Here is a 24099-nt window from a genome sequence, read left to right on the forward strand (position 1 = left end):
CACAACACCATAACATAACATACACAACACCATAACATAACATACACAACACCATAACATACACAACACCATAACATACACAACACCATAACATAACATACACAACACCATAACATAACATAACATACACAACACCATAACATAACATACACAACACCATAACATACACAACACCATAACATAACATACACAACACCATAACATAACATACACAACACCATAACATACACAACACCATAACATAACATACACAACACCATAACATACACAACACCATAACATAACATACACAACACCATAACATACACAACACCATAACATAACATACACAACACCATAACATAACATAACATACACAACACCATAACATAACATACACAACACCATAACATACACAACACCATAACATAACATAACATACACAACACCATAACATAACATACACAACACCATAACATAACATACACAACACCATAACATAACATACACAACACCATAACATAACATACACAACACCATAACATAACATACACAACACCATAACATACACAACACCATAACATAACATACACAACACCATAACATAACATACACAACACCATAACATACACAACACCATAACATAACATACACAACACCATAACATAACATACACAACACCATAACATAACATACACAACACCATAACATACACAACACCATAACATAACATACACAACACCATAACATACACAACACCATAACATAACATACACAACACCATAACATAACATACACAACACCATAACATAACATACACAACACCATAACATACACAACACCATAACATAACATACACAACACCATAACATAACATACACAACACCATAACATACACAACACCATAACATAACATACACAACACCATAACATAACATACACAACACCATAACATACACAACACCATAACATAACATACACAACACCATAACATAACATACACAACACCATAACATACACAACACCATAACATAACATACACAACACCATAACATACACAACACCATAACATAACATACACAACACCATAACATAACATACACAACACCATAACATACACAACACCATAACATAACATACACAACACCATAACATAACATACACAACACCATAACATAACATACACAACACCATAACATACACAACACCATAACATAACATACACAACACCATAACATAACATACACAACACCATAACATAACATACACAACACCATAACATACACAACACCATAACATAACATACACAACACCATAACATAACATAACATACACAACACCATAACATAACATACACAACACCATAACATACACAACACCATAACATAACATAACATACACAACACCATAACATAACATACACAACACCATAACATAACATACACAACACCATAACATAACATACACAACACCATAACATAACATACACAACACCATAACATAACATACACAACACCATAACATAACATACACAACACCATAACATACACAACACCATAACATAACATACACAACACCATAACATACACAACACCATAACATAACATACACAACACCATAACATACACAACACCATAACATAACATAACATACACAACACCATAACATACACAACACCATAACATACACAACACCATAACATACACAACACCATAACATACACAACACCATAACATACACAACACCATAACATAACATACACAACACCATAACATAACATACACAACACCATAACATAACATACACAACACCATAACATAACATACACAACACCATAACATACACAACACCATAACATAACATACACAACACCATAACATACACAACACCATAACATAACATACACAACACCATAACATAACATACACAACACCATAACATAACATACACAACACCATAACATAACATACACAACACCATAACATAACATACACAACACCATAACATAACATACACAACACCATAACATACACAACACCATAACATACACAACACCATAACAACGTTTCCATGTAACTTGTGGTCAAGATAACATTGGAGGCGGGGCCTTACCAACTCTTCCTGGATGGTTAATGTGGACGCTGAGTGGGCGTTCTCTGCTGAGCCTCGGGGAAGAGAGGTTCCAGGGTGAAAACTTGGATCGGACCTTGGTCTGCCCGCCCGGCTCCTCTTTCCTCTTGAAGCAGCGTCGGTTCTTCTTCTCCCGGAGGTGTCCTGTACTCCCGCTATAGTAGCCCTCCTCTTCCTGCCCGTCCAGGCCTGCTAGTTTCGGGGGGCTCGGACCCCCCGCTGTGGCCGAGGAAGAGGAGCAGGAGGAGGACCCGCCGGGGGTCTCTGAGTCAGAGTCTAGGCTGAGGCTCTGAAGATTGGGCAGGTCGCTTTTCTCCTGAGCACTCAACCAAATCTTCTGCTTCTGCTTAGGACGGGAGTCTGGTGCTGCCTTGGGGGTCCCAGCTGCCGGTGTGGGGGCTGGAGACGAACGCTTCTCAGGAGGTGAGGGGTTAGGAGCTGGAGACGAATGCTTCTCAGGAGGTGAGGGGTTAGGAGCTGGAGATAAACGCTTCTCAGGAGGTGAGGGGTTAGGAGCTGGAGATGAACGCTTCTCAGGAGGTGAGGGCTTAGGAGCTGGAGACGAACGCTTCTCAGGAGGTGAGGGCTTAGGAGCTGGAGACGAACGCTTCTCAGGAGGTGAGGGCTTAGGAGCTGGAGATGAACGCTTCTCAGGAGGTGAGGGCTTAGGAGCTGGAGTCGAATGGTTCTCAGGAGATGAGGGGTTAGAAAGGTGGATGGTGCGAGGTTTGGGTGTCGGAGGAGAGGGCTGAGGGCTGGGTGTGGTCTGCCGGGAGACGCGGGGCTTTGGGACAGGGTGGGGGACTTCGAGAGGAACTTCTCCAGTCTCTTCTTCAGCGGGTGCTGCTACCTCACTTTTAGACGCACGATCTGCGAGTGGTTTCAATGGCTGTGACTCGTGGGACTCACCTTTGGATTCAGGTCTCTGGTGGTCTTCGTGGTCCTCAGGCTGGTCTTCGTGGCCCTCAGGCTGGTCTTCGTGGTCCTCAGGCTGGTCTTTGTGGTCCTCAGGCTGGTCTTCGTGGCCCTGGTCCTCAGGCTGGTCTTCGTGGTCCTCAGGCTGGTCTTCGTGGTCCTCAGGCTGGTCTTCGTGGTCCTCAGGCTGGTCTTCGTGGTCCTCAGGCTGGTCTTCGTGGTCCTCAGGCTGACGTGGCTGTGTGTGTCTCGAGGGCCGACAGTCCAGAGTGTGCTCATACTCTTCATCTGAAGGAGACGTAGGTGTAGGATCATCACTGGAAAGTCCGTTCTCCTCATCTGTCCCCGGGTGATTTATTTCGCTATCCTAAACAGAATAAATGTCAGGGAAGAAATCACTTTTCAACAATTCTATAAAAAGACAGAATTAGAGCACAAATCCCTGTTTGAAATGAATTGCTCTACAGAACACATGAATCTAACAGTCTCAGTAGTTGTGCTTAATTGCTGCAGGCTGATTGGACCAGGCACCAGAAGGATGATCTTAATTGCTGCAGGCTGATTGGACCAGGCACCAGAAGGATGATCTTAATTGCTGCAGGCTGATTGGACCAGGCACCAGAAGGATGATGATGCGACAGTAGATTGTGTAACACTGCGTTACGAACACAAGCAGTCAACTGTCAGGCGACACGGAGCCGGGAGTCATCAGCAGCAGCAGCAGGTACCAGACTGCTTCACATCTGCTCAGTGACCCACCTTACAGCAGGATATTTCAGTCCCGTTCTCCAGCAGCAGATCCTCAGAGTGCAGCTCACAGTAGAACCTCCCTGGGGGAACAGACACCACACGGAAAAACAATAAACCAGTTGAAAGTCGGAGACAAGTGAATTATCTTTTTCCCTCAGTGGTTTTATTTTTACACAAACTACAAAACCCTGAAAAATGTCTCGCCGCAAATTATTCAAGACACAAATAAATAAATCAAGTGCTGCTCTATTTATCGCAGGGAACCCGTGGCCTGGCTTTCTGAGAATACATATATATATATATATATATATATATATATATATATATATATATCGATATATACACACACATGTAGTGTGTATATATATATATATATATATATATATATATATATATATATATATATACATATATACACCACAGGTACAACATGCTGTTGAAGACAGACACGAGGTACGTTGCCATCCACCTGTTTTTATGCACATTTTGAAGTATCACATTATGAGAGGATGGACGGAAACGGCAAAATAAAGTAAAAAAAAAATACATATATTTTAATTTTTATTATTTTTTACGCTCGCTTGAGGTGGTTTTGGCCATTGATGGAAACACCTTTTTGGAACAAGTGCTCAGCTGAGCCCTGTGTTGTGTGCACAGCTGGCAGCTTGTCTGCTCTGCTGTGATGTGTTCTGCTGGCGCCGCCCGGCCCAACGATAGTCCTGCAGCACATCAAATTTTCTTCTGGATCCTAACGGTGTTTTGTGTGTCTCGTCTCTCAGATATATGCGAGTGTCGTATAACGGCCATTTGTCCTGTGATATTGGTGATATTGTGATATTACTCATCACCGCCAGAAGGAAAGAAATACAGCTACCAGCAGATTCCATGGCATGATAAATATGACTTCTATGGCAAGAAAGCTCTCATTCATCTATGATCTTGTCTCACCACCACCTGCCCCCACATAAACACCATTCACTTAACATCACCACCACCTGCTCCCACAGAAACACCATTCACTTAACATCACCACCACCTGCCCCCACAGAAACACCATTCACTTAACATCACCACCACCTGCCCTCACAGAAACACCATTCACTTAACATCACCACCACCTGCCCTCACAGAAACACCATTCACTTAACATCACCACCACCTGCCCCCACAGAAACACCATTCACTTAACATCACCACCACCTGCCCCCACATAAACACCATTCACTTAACATCACCACCACCTGCCCCCACAGAAACACCATTCACTTAACAGCTGTTAATGGAGACGGACCTGATTCGAATTTTAAGTCTGATGATCGACTTTTCAAAAGTTTGCTTAGAATTTGCGCAAAACTTGAATAGAAACATAACTATGCACGTAAAAGTACCCTATTCTCCTCAACAATGCAGCATAGAAATACTTCTGCCTATGCTTTCCAAAGTACAAACATGGACAGAGAATTGTGACAGAACATGTATTTTGAATGGGTGTTCATCTCCTCAGAAGTGACCATCTCCCTACAAGAGAGGGCCACAGATGGTCCTCCTCACCTGTAGGCTGGTCAAAGGTGTATCCTCCCTGTCTGAGGGTGATGCCGCACTGATGGCAGGTGAAGCAGCTGCGGTGGAAGAACTTGTCCTCAGCGCTGATGCGTTCCAGCACGTAGACCCTCTTTCCACAGAAGTAACACTCCTCACTGCTCCCCTTTAACAGCCCCCAACCAGAGGCAGCCTTGGGAGCAGATGTGGGGGTCAGCTCAGGAGCCACAGGGGGCGCTATCGGCTGAGGGGAAAGGAGAGACAGGCAGGATATGTTTCACGGTAATTTTCTCTGGCATTTGGTATTACAATATGTTTATTTCTATATAATAGTTCAGATTTGTATTTGGGGAATGTCCTGAAGTAATTTATGAATCAAGAGTTAGTAGTTGAAGGATGGCTTTACCGATGATCAACCCACTTTGTATCATTATAATCTGGGTAATTTAAGCACATGGGCAGTGTTTACCTTCTCTCTGTGTGTTTTCCTCATGGAGATCTCCCATTTCCTCCTCTGGCAAAGCGCTCCGTTGTGACGCGTTTTACGTCACAACGGAGCTGCGGAAGTTCTGCTCGAGACGCGGAATCTGCTCCGAGGGCGGCTGTTATTATTTATTTTTATTTTTTAAGTATACTATGCGCACATCCACGGAGAAGGAGAATGCATCGACAGCCTTAAAGACTTGCAGCTGGGGGGTACCAGCTGCACGGGGGGCCGTGAGGTAAACAGAGAGAGAAGGTAAACACTGCCCATGTGCTTCTATTACCTGAGATGATAACGATACAAAGTGGGTTGATAATCGGTAAAGCCATCTTTAAGTCAGGGGTGTCAAACATGTGACCCGCGGGTCACATGATCCGGCCCCCCAAAGAGTCCAATAAGGCCCAAAGCATGACTTTGCAAAGTGTGAAAATTGCACTGAGAAGTCCTTCAATCCAATGTGATGCACTTGTGAAGGTTAAGAGGCACCAGGTTTCAGGAGCAAGTTCAATATTAAGACGCCTATTCATGTTATCTGTATTCATCACTAAATTGTCTGCTATTTTCATTACCTTTGCTTGACAGTTGCCATCAATTGTAATCAGGGGTGTAGTGATAAATACAGAGGTGGGTAAACTATCCAGGGTGAGTAGTTTACCCACCTTGTTCGCCCTCATTGATTGATACAGTTGATCTGAAAATAGGTGAGTAAACTATCTGTCTCATTTCAAAGAAGTGGCTAAACTGTGTTTACCCTCCACTACACCGCTGATTGTAATGCACACTACAGACAGTAGATAATGTGCTTGATGGTATCTGAGATAACCCTATAATTCTTTACACTAAGATAAACCGGAAAGTTTTGAGGTTTTGTCATTTATAGGTTATTATTGATTATTAATTTTCATTGTCTGGCCCACTTGACAGCACATTGGGTGGCATGTGGCCCGTTGACACCCCTGCTTTAAGTGGATCAGTCAGAACAGAACTCACAGTGTCCTCATCTCCCATCCTCATCTCTCCTTCTTTTGCTCGTCTCTCGGATGCAAACTTCTCCTGTACAAAACAAAAACAAACTCTTTATTTTTAATACAAACTGCCGTGTGACCTGCTCGTGTTGATTACGTAAAGGACATTTATCAAGACAAGGAGAGGTGTTATGTTCTCCAATGTCATGTGATACATGAAGGCCTCAACATGAGCTTGGAGAAAGAGAGGCTACAGTATGTAAATAATAACCTTATCGTGCATTTCTCTGTGCTGTGTGTATAGTATGTAAACAGTGGACTCCAGTCATGGCAGCTCACCTTGCGTCTCTGCAGAGAGTTATGCTTCAACTTGTTGATGAAGGAGACGGCTGTCTGCGCCCGGGAGAGAGACAGGGACTTAGGACTTGCCAGGCGGCCTGCAGGCTCTGTCGTCCACAAGAGAAGAAGACAGACAGACAGACAGACAGACACAAACACACTTCAGTGTCCTTCGATCACCACTACATGTCAACTAACACAATGACACCTCTCTGCATGGCTGCACTCACACAAAGATCTTGTGATTTTGTACCCTGTGTGTGTATCCTGCCACCAGAAACCTTCACATTTCACATCTACAGTAGCTTCAGTTGGATCTAACTTGGCAAACTGTTGGAGCTCCAGGTCGTGCTGCTGTACCAGTCCCACTGTGTCAGCGTTCAGATGAGGTTACAGCAGAGACTGACAGCTCCGTCCTGCCTGTGCCTCAGTCAGCGGGTCCTGAGCACAGCAGCAGCACAGCAGTACAGGCGAGGAGGGCGCATGTCACACCCACTTCAGCGTATTGTAGTACGTCCAAATGCTGGTGCTCACATCTACACTGCAACAACTCACCACGTCACACAGAAGATCTGCAAGACTACAGGAATACCTCCGGGTCAGAACAGCCAGGAGCAAATCCTCCTTCAGTGCACGAATAGTAGATCCCCTTTAGGAGAGGCTAGTCTCAGCGGACGCCGATAAGCCTCCTCCTCACCGTGACTGTTTGCTCCGTCTGCTGCTTGGCTCAGTGCAGGAGAGCAGCAGCTCCAATAGGGGCTGGGCTTTCCGCACATCAAACCAGAGGGAATTCTGGGTAACAGGCTCTTAAAGGGACAGCGCCACTGTGATCACTTCTCAACACCAAACACATTTCAGTGGGAGGACAAATGCACCTGACCCTTTTAGAAACACTGGATGCTAATGCCATGCAGTGTCTAAGCAACCGAGTTATGTAAGGTTATATCGCTGTCTCTCTAAAAGACTATCCTCATAAATATACCAGATCGTGAATATCATTAAAAACAACATAATTATTATTAAAAACTAACCATGGCAAAGTGACATTTGGCATTTCTCTTTTAGCCTGAGTGACAATATGAGACACTGCGTAAAAGATTTGGCTGAAAATCCAGTTACAATCTGTCGTCTGGGTTGATGCACAACAACACCATAAGGTCACCTTTGGATGGCGAGGCGAAGCCGCTTTGGACCTGGGTGAGGTAGACGACCAGGGACAACGTGTCTATCTGACCACTGTTGGCCATGTCGCCGGCAGACATGATGGGTGAGATGCCCAGCTCCCGCTGCAGGATGCTGAAGGCCAGCTGGTTGTTGTCAACAGCGTTGGACTCGTCCAGGGAGGACATGTCACTGTGGTGGCATCAAGACAGCGGCGAATCACAACACAGAATGGGAGGACTTTTCACAGCAAGCATTATTATTATTGTTGTTATTATTATTATTACTTATTACTTATTAAGTAGAGCTGCCGAAAATAATCGATTCAGAGATGCATCGCGATGCTTAATAGGACGATTCTGAATCGATTAACAAATATCAAAAATCGATTATTTAAAAAAATTTTTTTTTTTTTTTTTTTTTTTTTATAATAAAATAAAATAGAATGTAAGTACATGCAGTTGTTTATTTTAATTATGGATCATAATACAATGCAATTCCAAATGCACTTTTATTTTAAAAGTAGCCACACAGTGAGAAAAAAGAAAGTGAGAAAAAATAAATCATGTATTGCGGAAAAAGTGATGCATCGATTTAAGATGCATCGTATAATCGAATCGAATCGAATCGTAGACTTGTATAATCGAATCGTATTGAATCGTGAGATCAGTGAAGATGCACAGCTCTATTATTAAGTATTGTTATTGTGAAGTGATGTGCAGCAATGCAACCGTTATGCAGCTTTTGTACTTGAACTGTTTGGTCGCCAGTAGATTTTCTTTATGTAGAATGAGTCAAATGTAAACATCTGAATGTTTTCTAATTTGCTTTCATAGAATTGGGTCGATCCTGTTCTTTGTTTTCAAATGGTAAAAATAAATAAAAAAAAAGAGTACGAAATAAAGAATTGGGTCAAAAGAACTCTTAAAGGTTCTGTTGTTGCCTCATCACATATCAGCCTACAGCGCTGGAGTTTCATCACCTACTTAGTGATGAAAGTCAAGCTAAGCAGAGACTCACATGAGCTGAGGTCTGAAGTGATGGATCAGAGCGCAGAGAGCCAGGCCGGACCTCCACGACTGGCTCACGTCTTTCACGTTCACCTTCTCGTAGCCCGCTGTGTTCTTCTGACACCACCTCAACAGCTCGTCGTAACTGCTGCCCGAATCTGCGAAGGAAAACGCCGACCGTTCCTTAAGACGACGCCGTGTGAACTTTCCGTGGTTTCACACTAATAATAACCAGATCACTTTCATGTGTTTAGTATGAACAGACCTTGGCGCATGTGAGGCTTCCTGTTCTTCTGTGTATTGATCGGCTTGGATTCAACATCATAGAGCTGCTGCACCTGAATGAAGAGACACATTAATTATTAATCGAGATTATAGATTCTATAGTACTATCATCTCTATAGAGAGGCAAAATGACCGCCTACTTCCTGCTTCAGCACTGTACCAGAGATTTTTATCCGCCATTTATTTTCCCATAGACATTTCGTAAAATGCTTATAAAAATAGTTTTACTTGTTCAAACCAAACGGTTCAGCTATATTTAGAAACAGGAGAGACCACATGACATTTCACTCTGACCAATAAGTTTTGGTCTGAGTGAAATGTTCTATGGTCTCTCCCGATTCTAAATATAGCTGAACCGTTTGGTTTGACGAAGTAAACATTTTTTGATAAGCATTTTACGAAATGTCTATGGGAAGATAAATGGCGGATAAAAATCTCTGGTACAGTGCTGAAGCAGGAAGTAGGCGGTCCCTTTGCCTCTCTATAGAGTAAAGTTATCCTTGAGCAGAACTGAACTCACACAGTTGACCACATAAGAAAACAGCATGAGTTGTAAATCGCATACAAAAAGGTCTGGTTCAATGCAGTGCAATACAGGTTTTTTGTGTAAACCCAACCCACCAAAAAGCCCAATAATCAATAGACAATAGTCTCCCTGTGTGGAAGTCAAGCCCACTCTCCTGGCCCACAACTCATTACAATGAGCAGCTTAGAGCCAGAATGACAACATCTCCTCCCCCCGGGCTCGTGTTGAGACAAACTGTGATGAGCAACAACAGAACAAAATCAATCCACAAGCTATTCATGTTATTTAGGCTGTGACAAATGCTACCTTTGTAGAGGGGAGACTTGTGGGTATGCATTTCTATTCACATATCTTGAGGTGAGAGGTCAAAGGGACCCCTTTAACCCATTGATACCTGATGCAGAATTTGTGTGTGTATCCCTTTAAGACCACGAACCGCATCACGCGGTTCGCGGTCTTAAAGGGATACACACACAAATGAGGGATATACACGCAAATGCTGCATCAGGTATCAATGGGTTAAAATAGTTTTTCCCTTGCCAAAGTTATTTACCCTCCTAGCATGACATGGTCCCAATGGATAACTTCAGGCTGCTTTTGTATATAAGAAATTGTTCTTACTTGCTTGCCTGGGTAAATAAAGGTTAAATAAAAATAAATAAAATAAATAACTTAGGTCTTCTAGTTTCATATCAGAATCAGAATCAGTTGTTGTTATGTTATGTTTTCACATACTAGGAATTTGTCTGGTGTGGTTGGTGCTCATTAACATTGATAAGAACAAATATACAAGACATAAACAAATAAAATATAAAAGGGATATAAATATGATATCAGTATCGTCACTCTAGCTTTCAAACTGATCCATCCCGCTACAGCCATTTGATTGCCCGTGAAAATCGGGAGTGTTGGCAGACACCTGCAGTACCTCCGCCGCCCACTGCCCATACTTTCAGAATCACTCGTCTAGTATAATTGTGATCTGCATGTTTCAATGACGTTTCCGGCAATTATAGTGACTGCTTCAAATCTCAGTTGAGTAAATAAAGGATAAAAAAAAGAAACAGTCCTGACCTGGTGGGTCTTTATGGAGGAGAGGTTGACGTGCTGGTAGCGTGTCGACGGGTCAATACTGTAAACAGTGTAGTTTTTGCTGGTGTTTTCTGGGGTGGTCTGGGACAAGAGCTGGTACACACTTTCTCTGTGAATTCAGGAAAGGGGAACATGTTGAGGCAATTGAGATGAGTGGGGAAATTGGTGGTGAGGAGAAGCAACCATAGAAGTTCTTCATGCTTCTCCTCAGCACTGTAGCAGGAGCATTACTATCCAAGGCTGATTAGATGAGTTGTTTACTTCTACTCTTTTAGCCAAGCACAGACTCCATTTAGCCTCAGAGTCAGTTAGAGCCAAGCACAGCCCTAGATCAATAAACAGAGATACACAATATAGTATAGTATAAGAGTCTGCTCATGTTAATGGGTGCTATACCTTTACTTTTAGAGCTCACACAATACACATTTTTGACTGCATACTAAAATTGCTAATATATTGTATACATAGATAGAACAGGAAGCAGCTGTATCATCAACTGCAGTGTGCCTTCCATAATAATGCTATAATATATATAAAATAATAATATAATATAATAATATAATAATATAAAATGCATCATCTCGATTGTGTTGTGGTACGAACTTAGGGACCGCTCGTTATTTAGAAAGGGGGTCACTGGAGGGATTTGGTGTGCTCTGAAATAAAAAGCTGTGCAACTTCCCTGATCAAAATATATTTTTCCTTCACCCTCCCGCAGCGATTTGAAAAATATAATTGACCCTCCCCAAACAATATTGTGGCGAGCTTGCATGGAAGAATGCAGACTGACACAGATATCTTACTTTTAACCTAACATTTGCAGAAACTCCGGCCAGAGGTGATCGAACACACTAACAGTCTCAGTCATGGTGGCTACATTGATAGTAAAACTAAACATATCCTGGCCACACAAACATTGCCATACCACATAATGCAATCAAAACATGAGCACAACATCACTAAACCACGTTTTTAACTGTAGCTACAGTAACAGCTTCCCACAAGAACATGGAACTCCCATAATCCTTTGCGCTGCTTCGAGCAGAACTGTCACCAATCAGAGTGACCGCCTCCTCCGGTCGCTACATAATGCTATTTTCGCTTGTGAAACAATCTTCAGTCTGTGTATATCAATATTTGTGTTTAAATAGCGGTCAATGACTGATGGGAAAAAAGTTCGCTGGTTCTATTATTGTGCGTAAAAACAGAACCCTATGTGAAACATATATGTCATCCTGGTGGTATAAATACCCCTTGTAGACTTAACGTAATTTAGGAGATGAGTGAGCCGTAACTCGGTTCTACTGTGACTTCCTAGACGACTTATCTGCGCATAGAGCCCATATATATTTTGTGATGCCATGTCTGTTTGTTTGCTGGACTTTGTTCCAGTGGGTTATTGTACTTCCATATTATCACCAGAAAAGCGCCACCGATTCGCCAGATACTGTACACGCCCACTGTCTGGATAGGCCAAGCACAAAGATTGACAGATCAGACCGCCAAAGAGAAACAATGCACCGGGACATACCAAACAGTTTGGACAGGAGGGGTGTAAATGAAGCAACTCAGTAGTTGTTGAAGTCCGAAAAGCAAAGTATTACACACACAAAAAAAGTTTATATATTTTTATCGAATCAACATTGTATACCCCTCCCCTGGACTCAAATTAAAGAGAGTGTACCCTCCCTCAGACTAAATTTAAAACAAAATTACCCTCCCCTATTTTCCTCCAGTGGACCCTTCCCTAAATAACGAACGGTCCCTTAGCAGACTCACCGTTCGGCCAGGACCTTGAGAGGTGGGAGCCCCTTGCCCCAGTTCCTCACCATCCACGCTGTGTCAAAAGCAGCTAGGAACCCACGGGCTATACCCGTCCCCAGAGGCCAGAAAGGCTACAGACAAAACCGCAGAAGAAGAACACAAATAGAAGAAGCAACATTAAAATAGGGGAAAGTGGACCAGATCGTTGAAAGGGCATACTCAAAAACGGCGCCCCCTACAGTACCTCCACCAGACAATCTCCGACGAGGCCCAGCAGTAGTTTCTTGCCCTTCCTCTCCCTCACCAGCGAGGCGTTCTCGGCGCGGTGCATGCAGGTGAAGTCGAACATGGCCACGTCCGGCTGGCCCGCGTGGTTCTGGGCGAACTCCAGGTCGGGCAGCTGGCGGCCCGTGGAGAAGTGGGCGGCCTCGTAGGCGTAGTTGCGCAAAGCGTCCTGGTCCACGTTAGCCGGAGCAAGCAGCTCCTCTGCATTGCTACGGTCCTGTAAAGACAGAGGGAGGGGAGGGGCTTGTTGTGACACTTATCCGATGACTCATAGCACCTTTTCTGATGCTTGGTGACACGACTTGTACTTGGGTACACCCCATTAGCTTAGGGGCCTAGGTGCCAAGAGGAGAGGAGTGATTGAGAGGCTCCACATGATGTGACAATTTCTCTCTGAAGACTGGAGGAGCTTCTCTCATCCATCCAGTCTGCTCTTCAGGGACGTAGCTGCTGCCAATGAAAATCACACTTTTTCTCCATAATGGAGGTGTTTCTCCTCACCTGTTTAATGACCCCCTTATTCAGCAGGCTCTTCTTCTTGGCAGTCATGACAAAGTAGTGGGTGTCGTCTTTATAGTAGACGATATTCTCCAAATCAATACCTGGAATGAAACATGGGGAGAGAGAGAGAGAGAGCATGGTAGACATATAGGTAGAGAGATCAGTGTGGGAGTGTGATGGAGAGACAGAGCATGGTGGGCATATAGGTAGAGAGATCAGAGGGGGAGTGTGATGGAGAGACAGAGCATGGTGGACATATAGGTAGAGAGATCAGAGGGGGAGTGTGATGGACAGAGACAGAGCATGGTGGGCATATATAGGTAGAGAGATCAGAGTGTGATGGAGAGACAGAGCATGGTGGGCATATATAGGTAGAGAGATCAGAGTGTGATGGAGAGACAGAGCATGGTGGGCATATAGGTAGAGAGATCAGAGGGGGAGTGTGATGGAGAGACAGAGCATGGTGGGCATATATAGGTAGAGAGATCAGAGGGGGAGTGTGATGGAGAGACAGAGCATGGTGGGCATATATAGGTAGAGAGATCAGAGGGGGAGTGTGATGGACAGAGACAGAGCATGGTGGGCATATATAGGTAGAGAGATCAGAGTGTGATGGAGAGACAGAGCATGGTGGGCATATAGGTAGAGAGATCAGTGTGGGAGTGTGATGGAGAGACAGAGCATGGTGGGCATATAGGTAGAGAGATCAGTGTGGGACACTCAGGGAAGGAGTCACTCAGGGAAAATGGAAATAATGCAATTCTTTTGTACTTGATGCAGCTTCTTTGAATGTTTTTACTTTATGTGTTCTCTTTGTTAGCTTGTCTGCTAAATGCTTTGCTATTGGTTCTCCTGGATGGCGGAGAACAAAACGGGATGGAGAAGAGACTAGATGAGGACTTACATAGGGAGGGCCGGGTAAAAGGAAAAGAGGGTTCAAATGTGTACAATCAGGGTAAATTATGATAAAAATGTCAACTGGAAACTATAACATTTGTTCGAGGTGAAAAATGAATGCATAATCTTGTTTGAAAGTAAGAGGAAGTAGTTGCAAAGAAGAACAGAGAGGAAGGGTGGATTTCATCACAGTTACATGCACAGTAATGGGTGTTGTTGTCACAGGAAATTGACAGAGTAACATCTTTGCAGCTCTCTTGGTACCCGGCCTGAACGTTTATTTCATGCCCTGAAGGATGCGTTCACCGGCCTGAACGTTTCTTTCATGCCCTGAAGGATGCGTTCAGAGGCTCAACTGAGCTACAATCAAAGCAAAAGAACAACATTCCTGCATAACATGTTATGGTTCAGTGACTTGACTTGATCATTTATGTTGTCACTTAGTGCGAGCGCTGGTGTCAAATGAGTTGTCTGATCAGGCCCGGTTCTAGGGGGGTGCAAAAGCATGCATTGCACCCTTATTTTAATTGTCTGCATGCTCAGTTGAAAAGTAAAAAAAAAAAGAAAAAAAAAAATTAAATAAATGCTACAGCTTACTTACTGTTTAAACTTGAATTATAGTTGTTGTTTTTCTTTGTTCTTTGATGTGATTTTATGGCTTTTTGGCACCTATATGTAACCTTTTAAGGTTGAGATAATTGTATTATCATTATATGGTCCAAATATTTCAGCACTTGAAACACTTGAAATATTCTTGCTTGGCTGGTATCATTCTACTTGAAATGATGGTAAAATGCATTATTTTTAGTAAAATAACATGTCGGCCGGGCATCTGCACCCCTTCCTATCTAGGATGCACCCCTAGTCATCTTGTTCTGGAACCGGCCCTGTGTCTGATGAAACTGATTTCTGACAGAGTTGAGGACATGAACATTATCCATACATTTGCATATATGTGAATGGTGAACCATGTGATGTGTATTGTCATCATGATACATCTTGCTGATACCTGACTCTGATACTCTGATACTCTTTTAAACAGTTAGATGCCCGTCTTTTCGTCGACTGGTCTTGTCGGCAGAGGGGTTCGTCTAGGGGGCCATGCCGATATTTTATTTTGAAGCCTCTGTCAGTCGATAACGATGGCGTGTAGATATCATCGTGCATCCCTGATCTCTATCATTATCATGACATCGATTTCAACCACATGGTCCATCCCGAGGCTACGGCTTGCTCTCATGGCGCAAGCGGAGAATCAGAATCTTGATGTTCTATGCAATCCTGTAATTATCATTTTAATAAATTATTGATTGATTGATTGATTTTATTGTTGCTGCCATTGTTGTTTTTGTTGCTGTTTGTTTTCTATTCTTCTCTCTCCCTCCAGTATACCCAACTCTATTCTACTGTGTGCAATTGAGAGAGTCTGTTAACAGACGACATTGAAATGGGACTATGCAGCTGTTTCACCGCAAAGCAAGACCCTATACAGTATATCACCCATCTGATCTAGTTGCAGAGGATTGCAGGTATCATGTGGAATCCTACCCGTCTCAGTGAGCAGGTCCTTGAAGAACTTCTGGTTGTAGATGCGGGCCACACCGCTGATCTCTGCCACCCGGGTCTCCGCTGCCGTGCGTCTGTTGATGAAGTTGGCTGTGACGCCGATGGCCAGCTGGCCCCTCAGTTCCTTGTGCTTGAAGCCTGAGCGTGTGGGAAGAGACAATAGAGGAACTTATGGTGATGAAAGGCCACACATGGGTCAATAGGGATGTGGAGGGAAGTTTGGGTTGAGTGAAAGTGTGGATCTTGCAAAATGTTCAATTTCGTCTGGATCTACCCCCATGTATTGCGTAGATGTGGACAGACATTATCTGTGCATGTGTGTGTGTGTGTGTGTGTGTGTGTGTGTGTGTGTGTGTGTGTGTGTGTGTGTGTGTGTGTGTGTATCTCACCCTCAGGAGAAAAGCTGCCTCCAGCTGAGATGAAGACGTCAAACTGGAAGGCAGCAGCAGGATGAGCCTCGGGCTGCAGCTTGGCCATCCAACCTGACAGGAAACAGATCAAACTAGTAGAAAGCCTGGTTGGGCCTTGACTGCTCTGCATATTGCTGGCTCGTCAGTTCACAATAAAGATAAAAACCAATTCATGTTTTAAATTGAAATCGTGAGCAAAGCTACATGTAATAGCAATAGTGATGGCTGGTTGGAAAAGACAAGCAGAAAATGGGTTCAAAAGTCGCTCATCCCGGTCACGACTCTCCTCACCCCTGCCTCCACAATGGTGGAAGGGGCTCCGCCCCCTCTGTCAGATTGGCCGAATCACTGCCTATCTTTCGACGCAGACTAAAAACACACCTGTTCAGGCTACTGGACACCTGCACCTTTCTTCAACTAACCTTTTCCTCTTCAAAGAAAATCCTTTCAACAAATGCTACTTAATCCTTCTTATTCTTTCAACAAGTGCTACTATTCCTTAAAAAAAGTCTTAGCTGACAAAGACTGCTGCAGTTATTTTCACTACTGTAGAAAAAATGTACGATTGCAAGTCAAATTCTGCTGTTGAAGGACCAGGAGGGGGCGCTGCAGTACACAAAAATCTACTTCGCTCTCAAACAGACGGAAGAAAAAGTCGCTTTGGGTAAAGGGATCCGCAAAATGATGATCCAGAAGATCTTCATGTGCCCAGTTGAGAACGGGTACCCTCCCTTTGGCTATTGAGGTTGGCAGATTCAATTCTATTGCTGAGGAGGAGAGACTTTGTACTGTATGTGAATTGGGTGCTGTGGAAGATGAATTTCTTTTTTTGTTTCATTGTACGCTATCTGAGGAACCAAGATTGTCTCTTATTTCAGTTAATGCAAAATAAGAAACCGGAACTATTTTGGTCAGGAGATCATGCGAAGTTGGAATGGTTGTTCAGAGATGAAGTCTTCAGTTTGGCCAGGCTTATTGGGAGGGCTTGGAAACTCAGAATGGAGAAGTTGTTCATCTGAATGTATAACTCTGTCTTGTTTATGTTTGAGCGTTTTGTAGCTTGTTTGTTGATTTGTTTGTATTGTTGAACTTGAATGATTTGTGTCTTGTAAGCCCAGACGGGCTGGGCACCTTGAATATGGTGCATGACACAGACATAAAAATCTATCTATCTGTAATGTAAAAAAAACTACTTCATGGAAGCACCTTGGTCTCCTGAGGGTTCGATCAGGTCCTGGAAGGACACTCCGGTGTGCACCTCCACCCCGAGGAGAAGTGACACTTTCAATAGGATCAGCTGCAGCTGACGGATGCCTGGAAACACATGTGTATATATTTCATTTAGTGAAGTGACACCAGCAAGATGCCAAATATGTCACGCAAACACAAAGTTCATCATCTCATGTCACTAATCAATCACGCACTGATGTGATCCAGAGCGCCGGTGCAGAATTTGCCGTAGAACTTCTTGGCGCCGAGTCCACGGAGGTCATAGATGGTGTAGGGCCACAGGTGGAGGACGTTGTTCCTGGAGAAGCTCTCTCTCTTCTCCACCAGCACCACCTGAGCCCCCAGCAGGGACAGCTCAATGGCCGTCCTCAGCCCACATGGCCCAGCACCCAACACAAGACACTGGGGGAGAGAGGAGTTTAGTTAACAGCCAAAATGTAACATGTTGACAATTCATTATTGTATAATACAGTAATTATAATTTATGGTTTGACTGATATGGATTTGGAATTTTAATCTTGTCAGGGTGGAACCGCATTTGGACCATCATGGACGAGGCTTGAGCCGATTTCCGATAATATTGAATATCGCGATATTTCCTGAATATCATGATTTCATGGGACCATCGTGATTAATTATCTGTTCCAATTAAAAGGGATCAGTTTTAATAATAAAAAAGGCTAACTCCACTCACCGTGACGCACGGGCGCCATTAAACAAGCGCACCCAGTTCAGAGAAGCGGTAGAGCGGAGGAGGAGGAGGGGGAGAAGGTGGAGGAGGGGAGGATAGGAGGTGAGGATAAGCAGAAGTCGGTTGTGTTGTTGTGAAAATGTTACGACAAAGAAGAAACTTCACGTTCTTTCCTGTTTTCAACCGAAAGTGAGTACAAGTCTTCAACTGTGAATTTAACTCGCCTGTTTCCATGAAGTCATTCCATTACTGTATATACTGTAGGTTGGTGCTGCTGTGTTTCTATCTCTCCTTAACTCTCTCTCTCTCTCTCTGTTAGGTTCAAAACTGAGCACACGTAAATCTAACGTTACATCCACCAGTAATTCTGTCTCCAAAGTCGGTTTTCTGCCAGCTAGTCAAATTCAACACACACGTTGTTGGTCAGGATCTGTAACGTTAACGTTATTTGTTGTGTGTAAACGTGAATGTGCAAATCAGTAATTAATCCCCCCCCCCCCCACCTGTCAACGACGACGCCATCGTCCATCGTGATGTTTCACTGTGGAACCATCGCGATGGCTATTGGGTCGAGATCGCACAACCCTAATTTAAATGTGGATATTGCCCAGGCCTATCAGGAATCCAAAGTCAAAGGAAATTTATCTCCATAATAACAACGAAAACAACACATTTTAAGTCACATTTTCGGAGGGATGATCGGCTGCTATAATACCTTGTTTTTGGCACAGACTTTTCCTTGCTGGTAAGCAGGGTGGGACGCCCTCTTGTCCAGCTTCTCCCACAGAGCTTTGGCCTTCCAGTAGTTCAGCCTCTCCTTCAGCTTGGTGTAGAAGCTCCTGAAGTCCTTGGGGTCGAGCTGCAGCTGCCTGCAGAGGTCAGCGAAGTGGCGCAGCACGTCCTTACAGGTGGCGGCCTGGACAAAGAGGTCATACGCAGCGTGGGACAGGCTGGCCGAGTCCTGGCTCGCCATCGTGGACGATGAAGAGCTGCGTCTGCTCCTTTGGTCCCGAGGTTAGGTAGTCACTGTGAGAGAGGAGGATGTGACAGTGTGTGGTTTAGTCACTGGAAACCACTACTGTGTCTTTGTAGGTAGCATTCATACAGTATGGGGGTGGTCCTAAAGTCTAACAACCTATTAGGTTGTCAGACTTCCACCCAGACACCCCCCCTCCCCCAGACACCCCCCCTCCCCCAGACCCCCCCTCCCCCAGACACCCCCCCTCCCGCAGACCCTCCCCCCGCATCTTATTTACAGCATGACTCTTTAACCATCTTTAACCGACTTCCTTGTGACCTCATTGGCTGAGTCACCTCTAACTTCCTCATGGCTGTGTTGTGGTTTGTGTGGCTCTGTTCTCTTTTATGAGCGCTTCACACCGAGCGCCTCCCACAGGGCTGACGTCACACTGCGCCTCGGGACATGTGCCTGTCGTTAGTTTCGGCAGGCAGTAAACAGGAGAGCACAGTTGGGTGTCTTAATGGAAACATCAAAGTTAAGGCTAAAAACACACACACTGCTGTAGGCTACTGTAGGGTGAAACTGTTTGCATCAACAGGTTTGGACGCGTATGAAACCTCACCAGTTATGATGGAGGCTGTTTTGCAGCATCTCTTAGGTTAGGGTAGCCTAACCCCCCAAACCCTATAACGCTATGAACAAAACAAAATCATCTACTATGGTAATTGTACTGTTAAAATCTCAAAAGTAAAAAAAGCAGCTGGCCACATTTTATTATAATACCGTAATAAATCTTTATTAGCCATATTGAGTATTCTCAAGCTGTCACTCTGTCAACATTTGCTGTGGGTGTGGCCATCTTCAACAAACAAAGGGAAAGTGGAATAGTGGCACCTTAGGCAATATGAATATGCTAATGTGATGTACTGGCAGAAAGAGAAATAACACAAAGAAGTCAAGGTGCAGTTTACATCCATGTCAGTGCAGACTCATCAAATACAGTACAGTGTTTCCCACAGGATTTTGAGTATTTGTGGTGGGGGACCGCAGACCCCCTAGGGGGGTGCGGGGGCATGCCCCCACGCGAGATTTTTTTAAACATTTTAAAGTAAAATGCATGAATTTGGTGTACTTTGAGAAATCTTAAGAGCAAAATGAAAAGGCTAGATCTATGAAGAACATGTCATCATTACTGTGCTGTGGGTTTACAATGACAAACTAAATTTCTCCCTATAGGTCAGGGATACTCAACTTGCTTTGCCACTTTCGTGAAATGATAGAAGGCGAGGGGCCAGTTAATAAACAAACAATATACATTTTTCTGTAGCGGATTGTAGGTTTTTGGGGTGTCAGCCGGAGTTTAGGCTGACAATGTTGTGCACACCGGATAGTTAGGTTAAGTTAGTTAGGTTAAGTACATACATAAGTGCCTGGGTAGCGAGCAGATGGCGGTATTTGACAATTTAGCAGCTAAATCATAGATTATTGAAAGATATTCCATATTCCAGACTGAAATGCTATAACAGAAGTATTGGCCAGAATGACATGAACATTTATTGGACACTTATTCAGCGGATATCTTGCATGTTGCGTTCAGGTGCACTGTAAAAAAAAAAAAAAAAATTATGGTCAACATCTTATTGTGGCGGTCAAAATATTATTGTCTTTGATGTTGTTCACCGTCAACATGAAAGCCAGATTATTGCCAATTCTGGCAGCAGCGGAGGTTGAAAATCCCTCGGGAGGAGAAAAGGTAGGAGTGAAAAAGATGTTCAACTTTTTTCAGCTTTAAAACGCCCACAGCGCTCCTCCAAAAACAACAGACGCCACCAGCGCTGAAACGCCAGGTGCGTTCATTAAAAGGGGAGCACGTCTAGCGCGTCCTTACATAAGAGAATGATTTGCAGAAAGACGCTGGCAGTTCCAAAAACACTTTTGGTCTGAATGTCCCCTAAGTAGTGAAGACTGTAGTGAAGACATTTAATAAAAGTTAATGAAGTGTTTTGCAAAATGGAAGTTATCACTATATTGACATGTATGATAATGATTCCAGCGAATAATTACCAGCTCAGACACAGGAGACGAAAAGAAAAAGAAGAAAAACATACACACATTAACATACACTCTAGCATCAGTCACTTGTCATTCTTATTAACCTCGTCAAAGTAGGCCAAAAACAGGTGCCAGTCAGATAGTTGGGCATTTTTTAAGCGAGTCGGTTCTCAGGAACCCGAGTCCCTCCATCTGTATAACGAGATCATGTCCATCAGCCACACCTGAAAATAAGGTGAAGAGGAGGACTTCCAGTCCTTCAGAATGAGTCTTTTGGCAGCTGTTCCAATCCAATCCAATCCACTTTATTTATTAAGCACATTTAAGACAACAGAGTTGACCAAAGTGCTGTACACTCAAACAAAAATAGCAGTGACAAAAGAGAATACTCAGCACACACAAGTAAGACAGAAGTTAAAATAGTGACAAAAAACAAGAAAGTAGAAAAAACACGACTCCCATACTAGGTTCTAATTAAACGCCAAGTGGTAAAGGTGTGTTTTGAGGCGAGATTTAAAGCTGGGCAGTGTAGGGGCGGGGCCAGCCTAAAATGCAGCGGGAGCTCCTTCCACAGTTTGCTGTTGTCCCCGGTGTCAGAGATTGTTGCCTTAAAATCACCTGCGACCCAAATCACATCCTCCACACAGAGTATGAGCTGCTGCATCAGGCAGAAGGTACAGGTGACCAAACTGTCAACTGAACAGGTATAAATTGTCTTTTGTTCCATTGTCAATCAAACTACTCAACAGTAAGAGATGACGCATTGCAGAGCATCTGTATGGTGCACAACACTCCAGTTTTTCATATTCTCTAGGGCAGCGGAGCAATATTAACTTTTTCTTTTCAAACTATTTGGGGGGAAGGGTAATGTTTCTTTTTCAATATCACAATAGGGTGGGTCATACTCAGGTGCCAACATGAATCTGAAGGAAATCCTGACATGAGGGGTGTCTAAATTATGTATTTTTCTATGGAGAATTCAAATATGAGCTTAGTTTTTGGATAGGATAACTCTAACCTACATCATTTTGCATTTCTAAATTGCCAATTTTACCCATTCGAACCCCATTTTAAGATATTAAACTATATAAGGGAAATCATTTATATTGACAAAGCCAACTCAAATTTACATTTTTATTAGCAGGTGAACTGCATGTATATCACTGGATACAATTACAATGATCAATCTCCTGACTTCTTGAACTTTGCCAGGTTGCACAACTCCTGTTTCGACTCATTGTTGGACATCGGCCTCCTGCTGGTCTCCTGAACCCTGATCCTTCCATCCTTCTTTTCCTGTGAGAAGTACTTAGCAGAAGCCTCAGTTACCATTTTAACAACCCTCTCAATGCTTTGTGTGTGGCAAGGCCAGTTCTTCACCTCCGAGGTGCTTAGGAAGCAGGTTGTGGTGGCTCTGACACACCTTCTGACCAGCTAATCAAGTCACCAATGCTATAAGCATCAGAATTGATCTCAGCTGTCCTTCTGGTCCTGACAGAGGGGTCCCCCAGCTGAGTGTCTGGGTCACCCTCTCCCCTGATGCTCAGGATTCTCTCCACCCCCTCTCTTTCTGATCCTCAGACCACAGCAGTGTTTGGAGGATGGATTCACCGTGGACATACCAAGCAGATCTTCTCACAGTCTGCGTCACAAGGTCCAGCACCTCCTTCCTCTGGGACTTGAGGCATTCCAGCAGGAGGACCCAGGAGTGCTTGACCTTCACATTGAACCAACATGGATAGTGCACTCCAACGATGAATTCCACAATGAATTGGAGATTCTTCAGGTTCTGTCCCTTAAGTCTTGAATGACATTGTCAGGCAGCTTGATCAGTGCCGAAGCTGCAGGCTCATGGTCAGTTTCCGGGAAAAGCTCAACTTTAGCCCCACTTCTCTCCAATTCCAGATCTGCATCATCATCTGCCAACAATCTCTCAACATGGCTGTCATCTCTGCTGCTGCAGCATTTTCCTCCTTGCTCCTTCTCCTTTTCCCTGCCTTCTTTTCCTTCCCCTGCCTTTCCAATGTCCTCACCCGTCTCTTGTGCTCTGGCAGATCAGGACCCCCCATTTGGTGGAGTCCTTTACTTCCAACCTTCTCTTCCTGTCCTTTCATGTAGGCAAGATCTTTTCTCTCTGCTGCAGTCACAGTTAATATGGGCTTGGATCACACAGCCCTCACAGCCTCCTGCCTCACAACTGGAAATCTGACACTTGCAAGTCAAAATGTGAAATAACTTGTCTAACTTGAAGATGAACATCAAGATGGCATCACGTTTGCTCTTCACTGCCTGATTCCAGACCTCCTTGAGCTTGGACATGATAACAGGTGGTTTGAAAAGAGCATCAGTTTTGCTCCACTGACAAATCAGACCAGGGTAGATGTCACCCACCAGCTGGTCCACTGGGTAGTTCCTCCTCCTCTCATCTTCACTTTGCTCCCTTAGATGCCATAGCTCAGGGTATCCCTCACAGTTGTCAGTTCAGACAGCAAGGCCCCGCCCAGTGCCAACAAGATTTCTCAAATGAGAGCTTGATTTTGTCCTTGTTCTGACTTGAGCCATTTTTT

At 43.8% G+C, this 24099-nt stretch overlaps 1 protein-coding gene across 2 annotated transcripts in view; it reads right to left on the minus strand.

Moving 5' to 3' along the window:
- Nucleotides 1–24099, minus strand: part of mical1 (microtubule associated monooxygenase, calponin and LIM domain containing 1) — a 32178-nt gene that overhangs the window by 6163 nt on the left and 1916 nt on the right. The window contains exons 3-19 of one of the 2 annotated variants that reach the window (XM_083657146.1): nucleotides 19235–19545; nucleotides 18023–18230; nucleotides 17805–17912; nucleotides 16578–16670; nucleotides 16171–16326; nucleotides 13726–13826; nucleotides 13184–13441; nucleotides 12955–13070; nucleotides 11158–11284; nucleotides 9538–9610; nucleotides 9283–9430; nucleotides 8264–8454; nucleotides 7102–7208; nucleotides 6788–6850; nucleotides 5326–5557; nucleotides 3784–3854; nucleotides 3019–3391 (exon numbers count right to left, since the gene is read on the minus strand). In XM_083657146.1, coding sequence (XP_083513272.1) covers nucleotides 3019–3391; nucleotides 3784–3854; nucleotides 5326–5557; nucleotides 6788–6850; nucleotides 7102–7208; nucleotides 8264–8454; nucleotides 9283–9430; nucleotides 9538–9610; nucleotides 11158–11284; nucleotides 12955–13070; nucleotides 13184–13441; nucleotides 13726–13826; nucleotides 16171–16326; nucleotides 16578–16670; nucleotides 17805–17912; nucleotides 18023–18230; nucleotides 19235–19492 — 2683 coding nt within the window. In that variant the 5' untranslated portion in view covers nucleotides 19493–19545. Of the gene's footprint in view, nucleotides 1–2091; nucleotides 3392–3783; nucleotides 3855–5325; nucleotides 5558–6787; nucleotides 6851–7101; nucleotides 7209–8263; nucleotides 8455–9282; nucleotides 9431–9537; nucleotides 9611–11157; nucleotides 11285–12954; nucleotides 13071–13183; nucleotides 13442–13725; nucleotides 13827–16170; nucleotides 16327–16577; nucleotides 16671–17804; nucleotides 17913–18022; nucleotides 18231–19234; nucleotides 19546–24099 lie in introns of both variants that reach the window. The other variant, XM_083657145.1, reaches the window with a different exon arrangement.

The sequence above is a fragment of the Poromitra crassiceps genome, assembly GCF_964638095.1.
Source record: "Poromitra crassiceps genome assembly, chromosome: 20".
Lineage (NCBI taxonomy): Eukaryota > Metazoa > Chordata > Actinopteri > Beryciformes > Melamphaidae > Poromitra > Poromitra crassiceps.